Below are 15,117 nucleotides of genomic sequence, written 5' to 3' on the forward strand. Positions count from 1 at the left end.
GGAATTGTGCCTGTCCCAGTAGCCAGACTGAAAAAGTTCAAGATTCGGGGGGGCTGTGTGGACTTGAGCACAAAGAAGTGTCTTGCTTCAGAAATGGGGAAATAATTAACTCTAGATTAAGAATGGCTCCAGTCCCACCTAACACATCTTAAGAGCAGACCTGAAAGAACCAATTTCTAAGTAATTTAACAGAAAAAAAGCTCAAGAATATTTATAGGAATACAAAAATACCTAGCACCTAACAAGATTAGTTTAATGAATTTATGAGGTTCATGGTAATATTGGCCAGAGGTTTGTCAATTTTGTTTATCCTTTCAAAAAACCAGCTTTATTGATCTTTTCTATTGTCTTTTTCGATCTTTATTTTATTTTCTCTCTGATCTTTATTATTTCCTTCCTTCTGCTGACTTTGGGTTTTGTTTGTTCTTCTTTTTCTAATTCTTTTAGGTGGTAGGTTAGGCTGTTTATTTGAGACTTTTCTTGTTTCTTGAGGAAGGCCTGTATCACTATGAACTTCCCCCTTAGAAATGCTTTTGTTGCGTCCCATAGATTTTGTAAGGTTGTGTTTTTTTGTTTTTAAGATTTTTTTGATGTCTTTTTAAAGTCTTTATTGAATCATTTTTACAGTCTTTCTTGAATTTGTTACAATATTGCTTCAGTTTTATGCTTTGGGTTTTTGGCTGCGAGGCACGTGGGATCTTAGCTTCCTGACCAGGGATCAAACCCGCACCCCCTGCATTGGAAGGCAAAGTCTTTCATTGTTGTTTGTCTCAAGGTATTTTCCAATTTCCTTTTTGATTTTTATCATTGACTCATTGGTTTTTTAGGAGAATACTGTTTAGTCTCCATGTGTTCGTTGCCCCCCTTCCCCCCGTGGTTGAGTTCTATTTTCATACTGTTGTGGTCAGAAAACATGTTTGAAATAATTTCTACCTTCTTAAATTTGTTGAGGCTTGTTTTGTGACCTATATGTGGTCTATCCTAGAGAATGTTGAAAAGAAGGTATATTCTGTTTTTTGTTTGTTTGTTTGGTTTTTTGGTGGGGGGGCACATAGTGTCCTGTAGATATCAATTAAGTCCAACTAGTCTATTGTGTCATTTAGGATCTCTGTTGCCTTATTAAGTTTCTGTCTGGAAGATCCATCCATTGCTGTCAGTAGGGTATTAAAGTCTCCTACTATTATTTTATTACTGTCAATTTCTACCTTTATGTCTGTTGGTTAGTTTTATATGTTTAGGTGCTCCTACATTGGGTGCATATATGTTAATGAGTGTAATATCCTCTTCTTGCATTGATCCCTTTATCATTATATAATGTCCTTTGCTGAGTAGAGTATCCTAGGTTGCAGGTTTTTCCCTTTCAGGACTTTCAATATATTACGCCACTCCCTTCAGTTCTGTAGAGAAGTCAGCTGATATCTTTATGAGGGTTCCCTTGTAACTGACTCCGTTTTTGTCTTGCTGCCTTTAGAATCTTCTCTTTATCTTTAACTTTTGTCATTTTAATTGTGATATGTCTTGGTGTGGGTCTGTTTGGGTTCATCTTGTTTGGGATGCTCTGTGTACCCTGTACCTGAATATCTGTTTCCTTCTTAAGGTTTGGGAAGTTTTCAACAATAATTTTTCAAATACAGTTTTGATCCCCTTCTTTCTCTCTTCTCCTTTTGCAGCCCCTGTTATGCATAGGATGGCATATTTATATTATCCCATTGCTTTTTTTTTTGTCTTTTTGTCTGCTGTTGTGATTGAGTGATTTCCATTATTCTATCTTCCAGATCACTTACTCATTCTTGTGTGTTATTTAGTCTGCTACTCATTGCTTCTAGATCGGTTTTTATCTTCGCAACTGAGTTGTCTAATTTTGATTGGTTTCTCCTCTTGTTCTTTTCACTGGGAGTAGTTCCTCTGCTTTTTCATTTTATTTAACTTTCTCTGTCACTATAAATTTAGGAGAAACAGTTATCTACTGTGGTCTTGAAGGGGTGTTTTTATGTGGGAGCACCCCTGTGTAGACTGTGTAAGTCCAATATTTTTGGTGTAAGGGCTGTTTTTGGTATAGATGCCAGCCATATCCTTCCTCAGTGTGTGATGGCCATTAGTCCCTTGCTGGTGGGTGTGATTGGTGTTGTGGTGTCCAGAGCCTGCACTGGATGTTGGGTGGGGCCTCCTCTTTGTTCCATGGCTGAAAGCCCTGTCAGAAGCTGAGGTCTGCTCTCCAGTTGTTGGAGTGGAAGCCCTGAGTGTTGGGTTCAATAAGGCTCTGTTGTCCTTAAGTGCATGCTCTGTCCCAAAGGAGGTGAGTGCTGAAGCAAGTGAGGCCCGTGTGGTCACAGTAAACCTATGCACCTCCCGTGCATCCATGGTTTTGCCCAGAAGCAGCCCAAAGTTGTGTCCTTTTCTCCATTGTGTTCATCCCGGACCCAGTGCTAGGCTGGTGCTGGGGGATGGTGCCCATACCCCAGGCCCTCTAGGCTATCTCTGTGCAGCTAGACTGAGTCCTCTCTTAGGGCCCATCCTCCTGTGATTCACTGTCTAGTTGTTGCACACACTAGCAGTCCCCAGTTGGTGTGCATTTCAGGCTGGGAAGTGCAGCAAGGTGGCAGCCATCAATGCAGGGGTATCTCTGTCCTGACTGCTAGCAAGCCAGCACATAGCACTCCTCTTGAGCAGAGTCCAGGCCCCTCAAGTCCCTCCACTTGTCCCAGCAGACCTCCCAGCAGGCAAGGGGGCTTCCCAGGGTGAGGGCCTGCCCGTATCAACCTTCTCTTCTTCACAGATACCTTCCAAGTGTGCTGGTCTTGTCTTGATACCTTTTTTTTTTTTCCCTTTCTACCTGGTTATATGGGAATCTTTCTTGAAGATTTGGTTGTATAAGAGATCTTCTGCCAGCTTCCAGTTGGTTTTCGGTGAGAATTATTCCACATCTAGATATATTTTTGATGTGTTTGTTGGGGGAGGTGAGTTCCATGTCTGCCATCTTGATCCTCTGAGGCTATTTCTAATTCACATACCCGGTAAGCAGTAGCTGGCATCAGAAACTCAATCTGATTGAATTCAAATCCATTAGATAAACAAGAAGAAAGTCAGGAATAAATTCATATGTAAATCAGATGGAAGGTCTTTATTCAAAGCTTTTAAATTGAATTTTGATGCACATTATTATTTAATTTTGGCATAGTGACCTTGGAACTAGCATAATTTGAGGGTAAAAATACGAGATATTGGGGGAGGGGGAGGGGAACGTGGCTCATTAGTGAACATGGCCAGACAATGAAAAGCCTGAATAGAGCTTAGAGTTTTATATATTTTCTTGCCACTTTCCCTGTTAAACTGGAAAATAAATTTAAAATTTAACTAACACATGCCAATAGAATTCTCATCCAATGTTTAAGCAATTATAATATCACACATATATGTATAATTAATATGGTCACTTGAGTAATTCACACACATACTACACACATACAGAGCATATATTTTCTTGAAATGCTTATAACTTGAGAGTTCTTTGCCTCTGCCCATGAACTTATTTTCTCTAAACAACCATTTTTAAGTAAAGCACATATGCCCATATTAATTAACATTTGAATGAAGCCTGCACTGATAATCTTACTTCCTAAAAAACCCACACTAATGGGTTTTCTAATTTGTGAATTAAAGGACATTCAAATGCTTTTAAAAACCAGTTTGTCAACTGCTAAACTTTTACTACTTTTTGATCCATTTAATCAAGCTGCTCTAACCCATCCTTTTCCCAGAATAGTACATTTCTATCCCTCCACTAGTCTACTTTCATTTGTTATGATGAGTTGAAGAAAGAAATTTGTACATAATTTTAAAAGATGATGAAATTTCTTTTTTTAAGGACTCTGATAAAATTTAGTCATTGATTAAATATTTACCAGATAAGTGTTCCGTGTTAGAATGACCCAGTTCCAGGTAATGGAGTGTGGTGAGGGAGAGAGGACAGGAGAGATGCAAAACAGAAATGGATAAGACATGATCCTAAGCCCTTAATGAGGTATGGAGTCATCTGTTGAAAATAATTTGTAAACCTCCTAAATGAAATAAAATATATTTTCCTATAACTTTACATTTTAGAGAGATTTATACATGAGAACAAAATAGATATAAATGAATCTTTGATTCAACAGACCTGAGAATAACACCATGCTTTCTTTCCCAGCGCTCTTCATCCCAGGTTGTACTAATATTCTGTTAACCTGTAACTCAGCACACTGCCACTCTGTTCTTTCCATTTGCCAAATCAAGAAATAGCACATTCCGTTTGGAGTTTGAAATGAATAGCACGTGATACTACTGGAGCAGTTTTGCATTAATTTACATAAGGAACTGGAGATCAGAGGACCCCCTGAAGAGTAAAAACTAGTCACAGTTGATGTTACGCTTGAAATATACCAGGGATGGCAATTTAAATGATGTAGACACTTAACTTTATTAATCTGTTGTCCTTCATCAAGGGAGAACGCCAGTCCTTCTATATTCCCAGAGTAATGAAGGGGGCAGGGCAGGAAATGAAAATCAGAGAAATATGAGTCTTCTGCTACAGTTACTAGAGGTCAGAGAGGGGTTTGGAACCTGGATGTCCACATTAACAGCTGACTTTTGCGCAGACTGCGAAATATCCGGTCAAACCAGTCTCTCTCCTTGTTAGAACAAGATTTGATTTTTTTATTCACCTAAATCATTTCCACAAATATTTACAGAGCACTTACTAAGAGTTCTAACATCTTTATTGGAGTATAATTGCTTTACAATGGTGTGTTAGTTTCTGCTTTATAACAAACTGAATCAGCTATACATATACATATATCCCCATATCTCCTCCCTCTTGCATCTCCCTCCCACCCTCCCTATCCCACCCCTCTAGGTGGTCACAAAGCACCGAGCTGATCTCCTTGTGCTATGTGGCTGCTTCCCACTAGCCATCTATTTTACATTTGGTAGTGTATATATGTCCATGCCACTCTCTCACTTCGCCCCAGCTTACCCTTCCCCCTCCCCATGTCCTCAAGTCCATTCTCTAGTAGGTCTGCGTCTTTATAGCAGTTACTTCTTGAAGTATGGATTCATAGGGTCACATTCACCCCCAAACACAAAATTAAGTGGAGAAAATCACATTAAAGGGGATAATTAAATTTTCTTGTCATTATGCTTATGAGTAAATTGGTGTGACAATTCTTTTTGCTCTAATTATGTGATTCAGGGATAATGTATGATACATTAGGCATTATTCATATATGTAAAATGAGCTCTTGAAAAACTCATGCTATTTACCATGCATGTAGTTTTTCAAACTTTTTAAATCTCAAGCAAGTTTAGACTGACTACAATTAATCATGACTAGAGAAAAATGTATAATTTTATATTGATATTTTGATATTATTTAAAACATTTTTGTACTGTGAAAATCACTTAAATAAGACTTCATTGTACTGGAAGACCAGTTGCCTAAATGGCCAAATACTCTGAGCAGTGACACTGTTTCTTATAAAAGTAGTAAATATATTTTGAACAATTTTTGGCAGCTGTATGCTCAAAACAAACATGGACAATCTGAAACGTGTCATAAATTTTAAAATAATACTTTAAGATCAATAGGATAAAATAAATTTAATCATATCACAGCAAACATTGTCCAAAGAATGTCCTCTAAAATACCACTTGAGTTCTGACCTGTGTTGGCTTTCTAATATTTCCTAATCAATGAATATTTATTGGTTACTTTCTGTACCAAGAATTATGCCAAGGGTGATGGGGTAAAAAATATTAAGGTATTATTCAGCCAAAAGAATCTATTGTGCTTCTCATAGCCAGGGCATTTTTGTATAAATAAACATTTATGAGGTTACTCTAAAACGGCCTCAACCATTCCACATTTAACCAATAAGAACGACCTAAGTTAACGATTATCTATTAGATGTAAGATATTCCACCTGCTTCATCTAATCCTTGTCCACTCCATGCGCCCTGTTCTTCTAACATTGCCACACCTCCACCATCTCAGGAACTTGGCCTTTGCTGTTGCCTTTGCTTGAGTTTTCCTTAAAATCATTGCATGGTTTTCTTAAATGTCATTCTCTCAGAGAGTCCTTCTCTGACCATTTCATTATAAGCTTCAATTCTTACCTCATGACTCTTTACCCTAATTGATTCTGGATAGATAACACTTATTATTCATGAGACTATTCATGTGTTTACTTGTTTAATGTCTCTGGTTCTTACCACAATATAAGGTCCATAAGGATAGAACTTGGTATTGTTCATTGCTGAACCTTTAATATTTAGAGCAGTGTCCAGGACATAGTAGGTGCTCAGTAAAGAGCTACGTTGAAATTCCATTATTAAACTTTTATATATGCCAAAATATTTTAAGTCCTCTAAAGAATATCTATATATGTATATATATAGATATATAGATATACACATACACACAAATTATCAACACAGCCATAAATAAATAAATAAATAAAATTTAAAAAAAAACAATTAAAAAAAAAAATTATCACTTTCATAGTCAAAGAAGAAGTCAAGAAATATGGCATGATCATGTTGTTTCTAATTTTCTTGGAACCATCAAGAAAACTACAAATGCAGAAATCACCTCTATCCAACTAGAGAAGTTATTGAAGGTTAAACTTTGGCGACAGGGTAATATCTTAAATGTATTGTTTCTTCTTTGTCATATGCAGTGTTAAATTTCTGAGAACAAAACAAAGTAGAACTAAAGAACCTCTATCAATTTATTACACTTAAAAATATTCTCTAATTAATCTCTGAATATCTGCTTACACAAACTTTTTATCCTTCACTTTTGTTTGTGTCACATTTTTCTATCAAAAATTATTTTTTCTTCACAAAATGTTAGGGCAAGAAGGTTACTTTCTAAAAGATTTAGTTTAAGAATATATACTATGGCATTAGTTTAAAAGATATGAAGTTAATTTTTAATATGTAGGAATTATTGAAATCAAATATTATATAAAATGAAAATGTCATGTTCCACATGCTTTAATTTTCTGTTCTGCTGTTGTCTCCAGTTTCCCCAGATAGAACCTGCTTCAGTGTTTTTCACCATATATCTAAAAGTTTTGACTTATGCATCATCTAGGTGCAGTAATGAATAAGAACTGACATCAAATATCAATATTATTGGCCCAGCTAAATGGTAGTTGACATCAAGTTGTATTGCTAAAGAAGTAAACAAAATTAAATTCTTTTGGTGTGTAAGTACTGCCTGACATCATTTGTCCTTCAGAAGATCAATGGCTGCATGACCTAAATGTTATTTGTATTTCTTTATATAAAATGGCCAAAGATGGATACTAAGCACTTTCTGTTTGAGATTGGTTAAAAATAAACAAAATTCAGAATATCAGAAATTGAGCTTCCTTTGCTAAAATGGAGTGAGGATAACTTTTTAGGTAGGCAATTGCAGTATTTACTTTTTCATGATTTTTTAAAAAGATAATTAATGCATTTATATCCACATACTAGTAACTTGGGAAAAGCAATTAATCTATTCCAGATCACATTTAAAACTCTTAATTGCCTAATTATTAAATGGTATACTATGATATGAAATGGACAAAATACTCCTATGGAGGTTTATGCCCATTTTTTTTTTAGTGGAATTTAGCTCAAGTTTAATACAATTCCATAATTTCTTATTTAGAATAGTTTTAGAATTTCATTTTCTTATTTTTGTTAAAGTATGAAATATATACTGCAGCTTTATAACATTTATATTATATTAAATAAAATTAAATTATAGGATAGAAGAAAGTCATATATTTGTGTGTGGTTGTTCTTTTATTTATGTCTACTTATTTGAACACAAATGGCTAGAAAGAAATATTAGCTCCAAGAATAATAGTTGTAGTAGTAATAATAATAATGATAGTAACAGTAGGAGTGGTAGGAGTAGAAGTGATAGTAATAGCATTTTCGATTTGCCAGGTACTATGTTAAACACATTATATGTATTATCTAATATTCACTGTTCTTTATATCATTCATTTTTACAAAAGAACTAAATGATTTACTCAAGATTATACATCTTCTCAGCCATAAAAAGGAATGAAATTGTGCAAATTGCAGAGACGCGTATGGACCTAGAGATGATCATACAGAGTGAAGTAAGTCAGAAAGAGAAAAACAAATATGGTATAATATTGCTTATATGTGGAATCTAGAAAAATGATACAGATGAACTTATTTGCAAAGCAGAAACAGAGACCCAGACGTAGAGAATGGACGTATGGATACCAGGGGTGGTGGGGGGGGAGTCGGATGATTCACCACTATGTATAAAATAGATAACTAATGTGAAACTACTGTATAGCACAGGGAACTTTACTCAGTGCTCTGTGGTGACCTAAATGGGAAGGAAATCCAAAAAAGAGGGGATATATATAGACATATAGATGATCCACTTTGCTGTACACCAGAAACTAACACAACACTGTAAAGCAACTATACACACACATACACACGGTATATATGGGGCGATACACATGTGGGAGCTGGCAGGGCAGGGAGGAGGAGACACTGGTCTGCAGCAGCAGCTTCTACTACCAGCCCTTGGGGCACTCAGTCCTGTGCTCAAGCAATCACTGTCAATGACAAAGTGACTACTGAAGTTATAATTGTATTATATTAATGCTAATAATTTGGATACTTTATTTTACTTCTGGCTGCTCGGGTAACGTTAGCCCTTAACCCAGCATATATGGTTTTTTCCCTTTTTTTTTTTTTTTTCTTTCTGGGTACAGCTGTGAAATATTTGGATATAGGAAATGTGTTATTCTTGCAGCCTTGATATTCATGGTGGATTGTAAAATATACATTTTTGTGAGATATCAAAGATTAAGATTATTTCGATAACATTATTTACAGATTTAGAAGATGTGGTCATCACAAGTCTGTTGAGGGGGAAAACTACTGCATAAAATAACTAACTTGGAATAAATATTTTGCATCAGTTTGGAAAAAAAATTAATGAGAAAAAAAAAAAGATTATACATCTTGTGAATGGCAAAGCCAGGATCTAAAATGTACTAGGAGACAAGTATAACTGCAATTGGGTAATTTTCCAGTGCTCCAAAGTTATGGAACACTATGATTTATAGAAGCTTTCTAAGGAGCAACTAATCTATTGTGAGAATTATCAATAAATGAGTTTGTGTCTTGCAGTTCAATATCCACAGGACTTTGAAAGCCAGTAAAGTTGAAATAAATAAGATGCAATGATACAATGCTGTAATGAAATCCTTGTGCTTTCATTTGTCTAAAACTCTGCATTTATTCATCACATTTTTTAATATTAAGTATGCAAAATAAGCTATACTAGATGCTGGAGCTATTGAGCCAAACAAGATTTAAAATGTCCTTTTTCTCATTCCTTTTTACTGCTTTCCAGTGTAGAGAGATTTTTTTAAAAAAGTGAACAGACAGAAAGCCCCAAGACAATTGTGAACCATGACTGATCCTTCTGCTTCTGCATTGGGATTAACAGGGTCACAATGACTAATGAAAAGATGGGGAAAGGAACGAGTTAGGAGAAAGGGAAAGCAATAGTTTCATTTTTAGCATATTAAAATGAGATACAGATATTTAGGCTGAGATGCAAAATAGCTAACAGTGAGTCTGAAGTACAGAGTGGGATTTACCTAGAAATCATCACATGCAGATGAAATTAAAGGCCACAGGTTTGAGTGAGATGATGCAAGAAGAGAACCTGCTAGAGAATAAGATTTAAGATTGAGTCTTGATACAGTTTAGTATTTGGGAGTCAGGCAGTAGAGAAGGATCCAGAACAATAGTTTAAAAAGCAGTGAGATTTTACTTCTCAGGATTCAAGAAGAAGGTTTTAAAAGTAACTATGAAAAGTAAAGTTTAATAATAATGGAGAAATGGTCATTAGATGAAACAATATGGAAATCAGAGAGTTTCAGGGGAGTTGTTGACTTGGAGCTCATATTTGAATGGTTGAGGAGAAAATGATATGGGAGACTTCTGGGCAACATGGAGGAATAAGATATAATGCAGAAATAATACCACCACTCAAAAGTCAAAGAAATTATGGATATATAGATATAGATATAGATATACATACCTCTGAACTCAAATAATACATAATGAAACAAGGAAAGGGAAATTTAAAGTTCATTTAAAGAAAAAAACCAGTTTGTTTGTATAGTTTCCTCCAGTGTTTTTTAGTCTGTCCCAGTATAGGCCAAAGAATGTAGATTTGCCAGTTAAGCATTGCAGAAAAAATGAGGTCAAATTGAACCAAAGTCCTTTGTGGTGGAATTGCCAGAATGACAACTGAGGAACCCAGGCTGGGATAAAATGGTAAGTGAAGGCAGAAAGGTGATAAGATGCTGAGTAAGATTTTAGCTGATTAGAGCTCTCAATGAAGTGGAAATATTGTACTGGCTTTACTTAGAGCTGGAAGACACGTATCTTTAGAAAAGCAATGCTTGAAATTGAGATTTTGGAAGTGATGCATTTACAGTTAATGACAAAGTGCTCGCAGTTTGACTTTGGGAGTATGCGACTGAGGATAAAGAAGTGTTGGAGGAAAAGTGGTCAACAAGAAGGTGATCAGAGTGCTGCATGGGCCATATGTGTAGGGAAAGACGGTGATTCAGGAACTCTAGCCTTCAAAGAATGAGGGAGAGTGACCGGGAGCTTCCAGTAGTGAAGCACAGCAGTGAATCTACCTTAGGACTTCAGTGGGGTTATGGCACATTTTGATTTTAAAATATCTCATTTGATCCATGATCCATGACTTAATTCTGAAAGTCCAATCTGCCCACAATGACTTTTGAACTAAAGCTGACCTAGCCCACACTTCCTGGGGCAACTCTTAATCAGACAACTTGAATCCATAACCTCCTATACCTGTGGATAGGAAGCTCAGGGTAAGTCCACTCTGCATTTCCTAGGGCTAGGAAATGCAGAGTGGACTTAATCTTTTTTCTATACTATCATATTTTATGAGTATTTGGCTTTTTGATTTTTCATTTTGATATAGTCATTTTGATTCTATGGTCATTTTGACATGCAGAATGTGATTGTTATACTTATTTCTGTTATTGATAGGTGTCCAGGCCAGCATGTTTTCCCTTATTACATAGATTCTCATCTTCAGAGAGCTGTGTTTGTCCCTTAATCTTATCCCATTACCCTTCCTCTCTCTCACACACCCTTCTGCTCCATCCTCTAATGACCCATATACGTGATCAAACAATTCCTCTGTAATGCCACTCTCTGTTCCAAACACTTCCTTCACCTCCTTGGCCTGAATTACTTCTCATAGTTACACTCTTCTTCAGGTTCTCTAAAACAGGAAATTATTTCTCTTGCCCTCCACATGACTCAAGGCCAACAGAGGGGGTATCTACTTTTCTACAAATTACTATTAAACCCCTTTCCCTCTTATTTGTTTAAAACTCCCAACCGCTGTAAAGATAAAACTGATAGACTTCACTCTCTTTCACCATATTCACGGCAGTTACAGTTTCCATGGAATTATACAGGTGGGAAACAAGTTAGAATTTGACTAGTCTTCTATTAAGGCTATATATTATATCATTCACTTCAAAATCAAAATATCCATATTTTATATAATTAGTTGCAATAAAGATATACACCTCTACATTAAAATAATCAATATAACAGTATTTGAATAAAACAACAGGTCAATTAAAAGAAGTGAGAATAGTACTCGAGGTAGGTCTGAAGTTTCCTTTCATGAGCTGGTTAGACCTCTAGAACTACTAGTAGTTTCTTTGATTCTACACAGCCTTTCAATTTCGTTTAATAACTAATGAATTGACACTAAATTCCCAGCTTGAATGTGTGAAATGGAGGTAAATATTCCCAAGGAAAGACGCACTGGTATTCTAAAAGTTGATTTATAGTGTTCACCTGGCCTCACCAGGCCGGCACAGCATAGGCATCCTGACTATGTGTCTCTCAGAACAGCTGGGAATGTCCACAGAGAGATAAGGACAACCACCCCACCATAACATCACTCTAGAAGAGGACCAGAAAGAGTTTCTAGAAGGCTTGATGGAATCCCTACCCTAGTCAGACTATGGGTCAATTTCCTGGAAAACTGAAGGCCGGGGAGACTCCCTCTGATAGGAATACCCTGCTCATTTTCTTGCTATGTATTTTTACATAGTTTAAAAAAATCTTTTACTTACATTGAATTTTATGTGTCTATTAATATTATTCCAGCAATTACTGTCAACTTTTAAAAAATATTTTGGTTTTGCTTTACAAAATTGACCTAATAAAAAGCTTTCATAGGTCCTTAAAGTGTTTCATTAACAGATTACTTTAAAAAGAGGTTTTAAATAAATGTGTATCTCCAACAGAAAAATCGGTCAGAGATGAAGACATCAGAGCCCTAATATTATAACATAGAAATAAAATTCAATTTATACAGCTTTACAGAACCATATATATATACTGTATATTGTATATTTGTTTCCATGATTCTTGGTTGCTAGCTGGATAACACTGAGTTTTACATTTTTTATTTCTGCTTACAAATGTAAAATTGTAGACTTTTCCTAAAATTGTGTTTATGTAAACAGCTGAACGCATTTTTAACTGGTAATGTAACTTGAATGCATATCCCTAAGGCATCAGACAATTAGCAGAGCTAATACTAAATAATTCAAATCTCTGCCTGCCATGTATGTACCGCATAATGCATTTATGACCACAACTTTGCCTGATGTTTGAATGTGTACTGTGTCATGATGCCATGTCCTTGAGACATCCTGGAAGTCTTTCAGTTACTGCTGCCTCCTCCCTCTTGACATTCCCTACCAGGTACGTGAAATACGACAGTTTTCAAAACAGTTGACATGAGTGATGGAAAATTTTACTTAAGAGTGTCATTCATCATAACAAAACATCACTTCCTTAATAGTTTATTAACTATTTCCAGTGAAGATGAGATAAATTAATGGAAAAATTCAATGAGGCTTTGGGATATTGATTTGGAATAGTGTTGTAATAGTCCCTTTGGTATGAACAAAGTGTGTAAGCAAAAACGGGTTAGCCACTTTGATATTGGACACCTGGACCTCATATTCATTATCCTGCTTTTGAAATATACATAATTAACGTATGTGTCCCTTGATTGCTGACTGAGTAAGTCTAATTTGGCTATTTCCATATTTATTAATTTTACTATTTAGGATGTTAAATGGTACGTCTTTTTCAGCTATGATATTGCTTACCAAAATAAATGCCTGACTTACAAAATATTAGTTTACTTCATTTTAGCTTCTATTTAATTTTCCTAGGGTATGTGAAGCTCTAAGCCACTTAATAGATTTTTTAGCATAAATATTCTATCATGTGGGTCCATAGTGCTTAAATGGTTCTATACTCTGCTAGAAATAAAATCTTACTTGGTATTTAGAACTAATCCATAATATATTGGCTCAATAGAGTCAATCAAATGGAAATTCCTTACTAAGACAAATTTGTTAGAATTTAATTTTAGTTGAGCCAATCATGAACATTCCAGGGCTGACGACACCAGCACAATTTCAGTTGAGGTAAACAACATTCCTTTAGTAGAAATGATTTTTAGTGAATATTTTTCTCTCTCTGAAAGAATAACAGCATGATAGTAATAGAGTTTTGACTAAGCTGTCATTTTGAAGTTAGACGTAGGTGATCTATCAGATTTCTTTTTTAGCTAATTGGAAAAGAAAGAGGAGTATGGAATTAAGACTTATACTCTCCTGGGAACTTAGAGCCAAATTAAAATGTTAGCTATAATTAAATCATAGAGTTTAAAGGGACTTGAGAGGTCATCTATCTAGTCAAATTGCTTTCATCTGAGAAGGAACAAACTTAAATCATCCTTCCAAGATTACTATCTGAACTCTTTTAGAGACAACCCCAATTGGCACAGAAACTCAAAGCCATGTTTAACAATCTTCATCACTGGTGAAATCATCCTGATATCTACATATCTCAAACTGCAGATAAATATTTATGCTATGTCATCAGTTTACATAAAGAAAGACATATGTGAAACCTGTCCATGAGGAACTGAAGAACTGTCAAATCAAGGTTGTTCTATTCTAACCTGAAGAAAGCCCCTATTTCTTTAACATTTTTTATAGGTTTCCTTTCAAGCATTTTCATTATTTTATGATTTTTACTTTAAAATTTACAAGTTGATATCCCACTTACTTTCTTGAAGCCCACATTAGACAAAAAGCTTTTTAAAAATGTGGTTAAGTGGAGTTAAGTACAATAGGAGATTTCCTCCTTGTTTCTACCACTGTATAGTGTGTGTGTTTTAAACTTCTGTAACCCTATACTACATATATATTTTTTTCACTGTTATAATTAATTCTCAAATTTGTTCTCTCACCCTGTTAATGTGCCAGTTTTCTCTGGAACTTCGTTTCATTAAAATGAATTTGTATATGTGAAGCAGTAAAATAATTTATTGGGAGAACTGAACTCACCCTAGGAGTGAAGGTGGCATCATTGATGGAATGCATGTGACCATAGAGGGACTGCTCACATTTACCCTGAGAAAACAAAGCAGAAATACAAATCAAATAAATTCAATTTAATATGTGAAAAGAAAAGGAAAGATAACAGATCTTATTTGTTTCAAAGTAATGTTTAAGTCCATAAATAAAACTAATACATACTCATGGGAGAAAAGGCTAGCTTTTGCTGTCAGCTACCATTCAGAATCAGACAGGGCTGTGCTGGTGCATGTGCCAACAGCGTCAGTATCTACACTGAAATTCCAGGGTCCTCACTTTTATACCACTGAGCCGGTGGTGAACTCTAACTGATTCTATTCTGCAATTAACATAGCTTTCAAGCCATGGTGCCAAGTAGTGAAGCCCTTAGAGAAAGCCCTTGTTTTCACTACATTTTCCCCACTGCTGAGGGTGTGGGGTTCTTTCTCCTTTTCAATCACAAGATCACATTTTAATTCATAAACTTTCACAGTTTGGTATTAATATCATTACAAGTATAAAAAAAATGTTACAAATGTGCCCAGTAGTATTTTTAACAGAAAATAAG

The 15,117-nt window shown here is 35.4% G+C and overlaps 1 protein-coding gene across 1 annotated transcript in view; it reads right to left on the bottom strand.

Moving 5' to 3' along the window:
- The window catches only part of SPAG16 (sperm associated antigen 16), an 868,000-nt gene that overhangs the window by 256,040 nt on the left and 596,843 nt on the right, over positions 1 to 15,117 (bottom strand). Inside the window, exon 15 of the mRNA XM_082395857.1 lies at positions 14,541 to 14,606. Within this exon, the coding sequence (XP_082251983.1) occupies positions 14,541 to 14,606 (66 nt within the window). The remainder of the gene's footprint in view (positions 1 to 14,540; positions 14,607 to 15,117) is intronic.

Source organism: Balaenoptera borealis (genome assembly GCF_965194805.1).
Source record: "Balaenoptera borealis genome assembly, chromosome: 6".
NCBI classification, from domain to species: domain Eukaryota; kingdom Metazoa; phylum Chordata; class Mammalia; order Artiodactyla; family Balaenopteridae; genus Balaenoptera; species Balaenoptera borealis.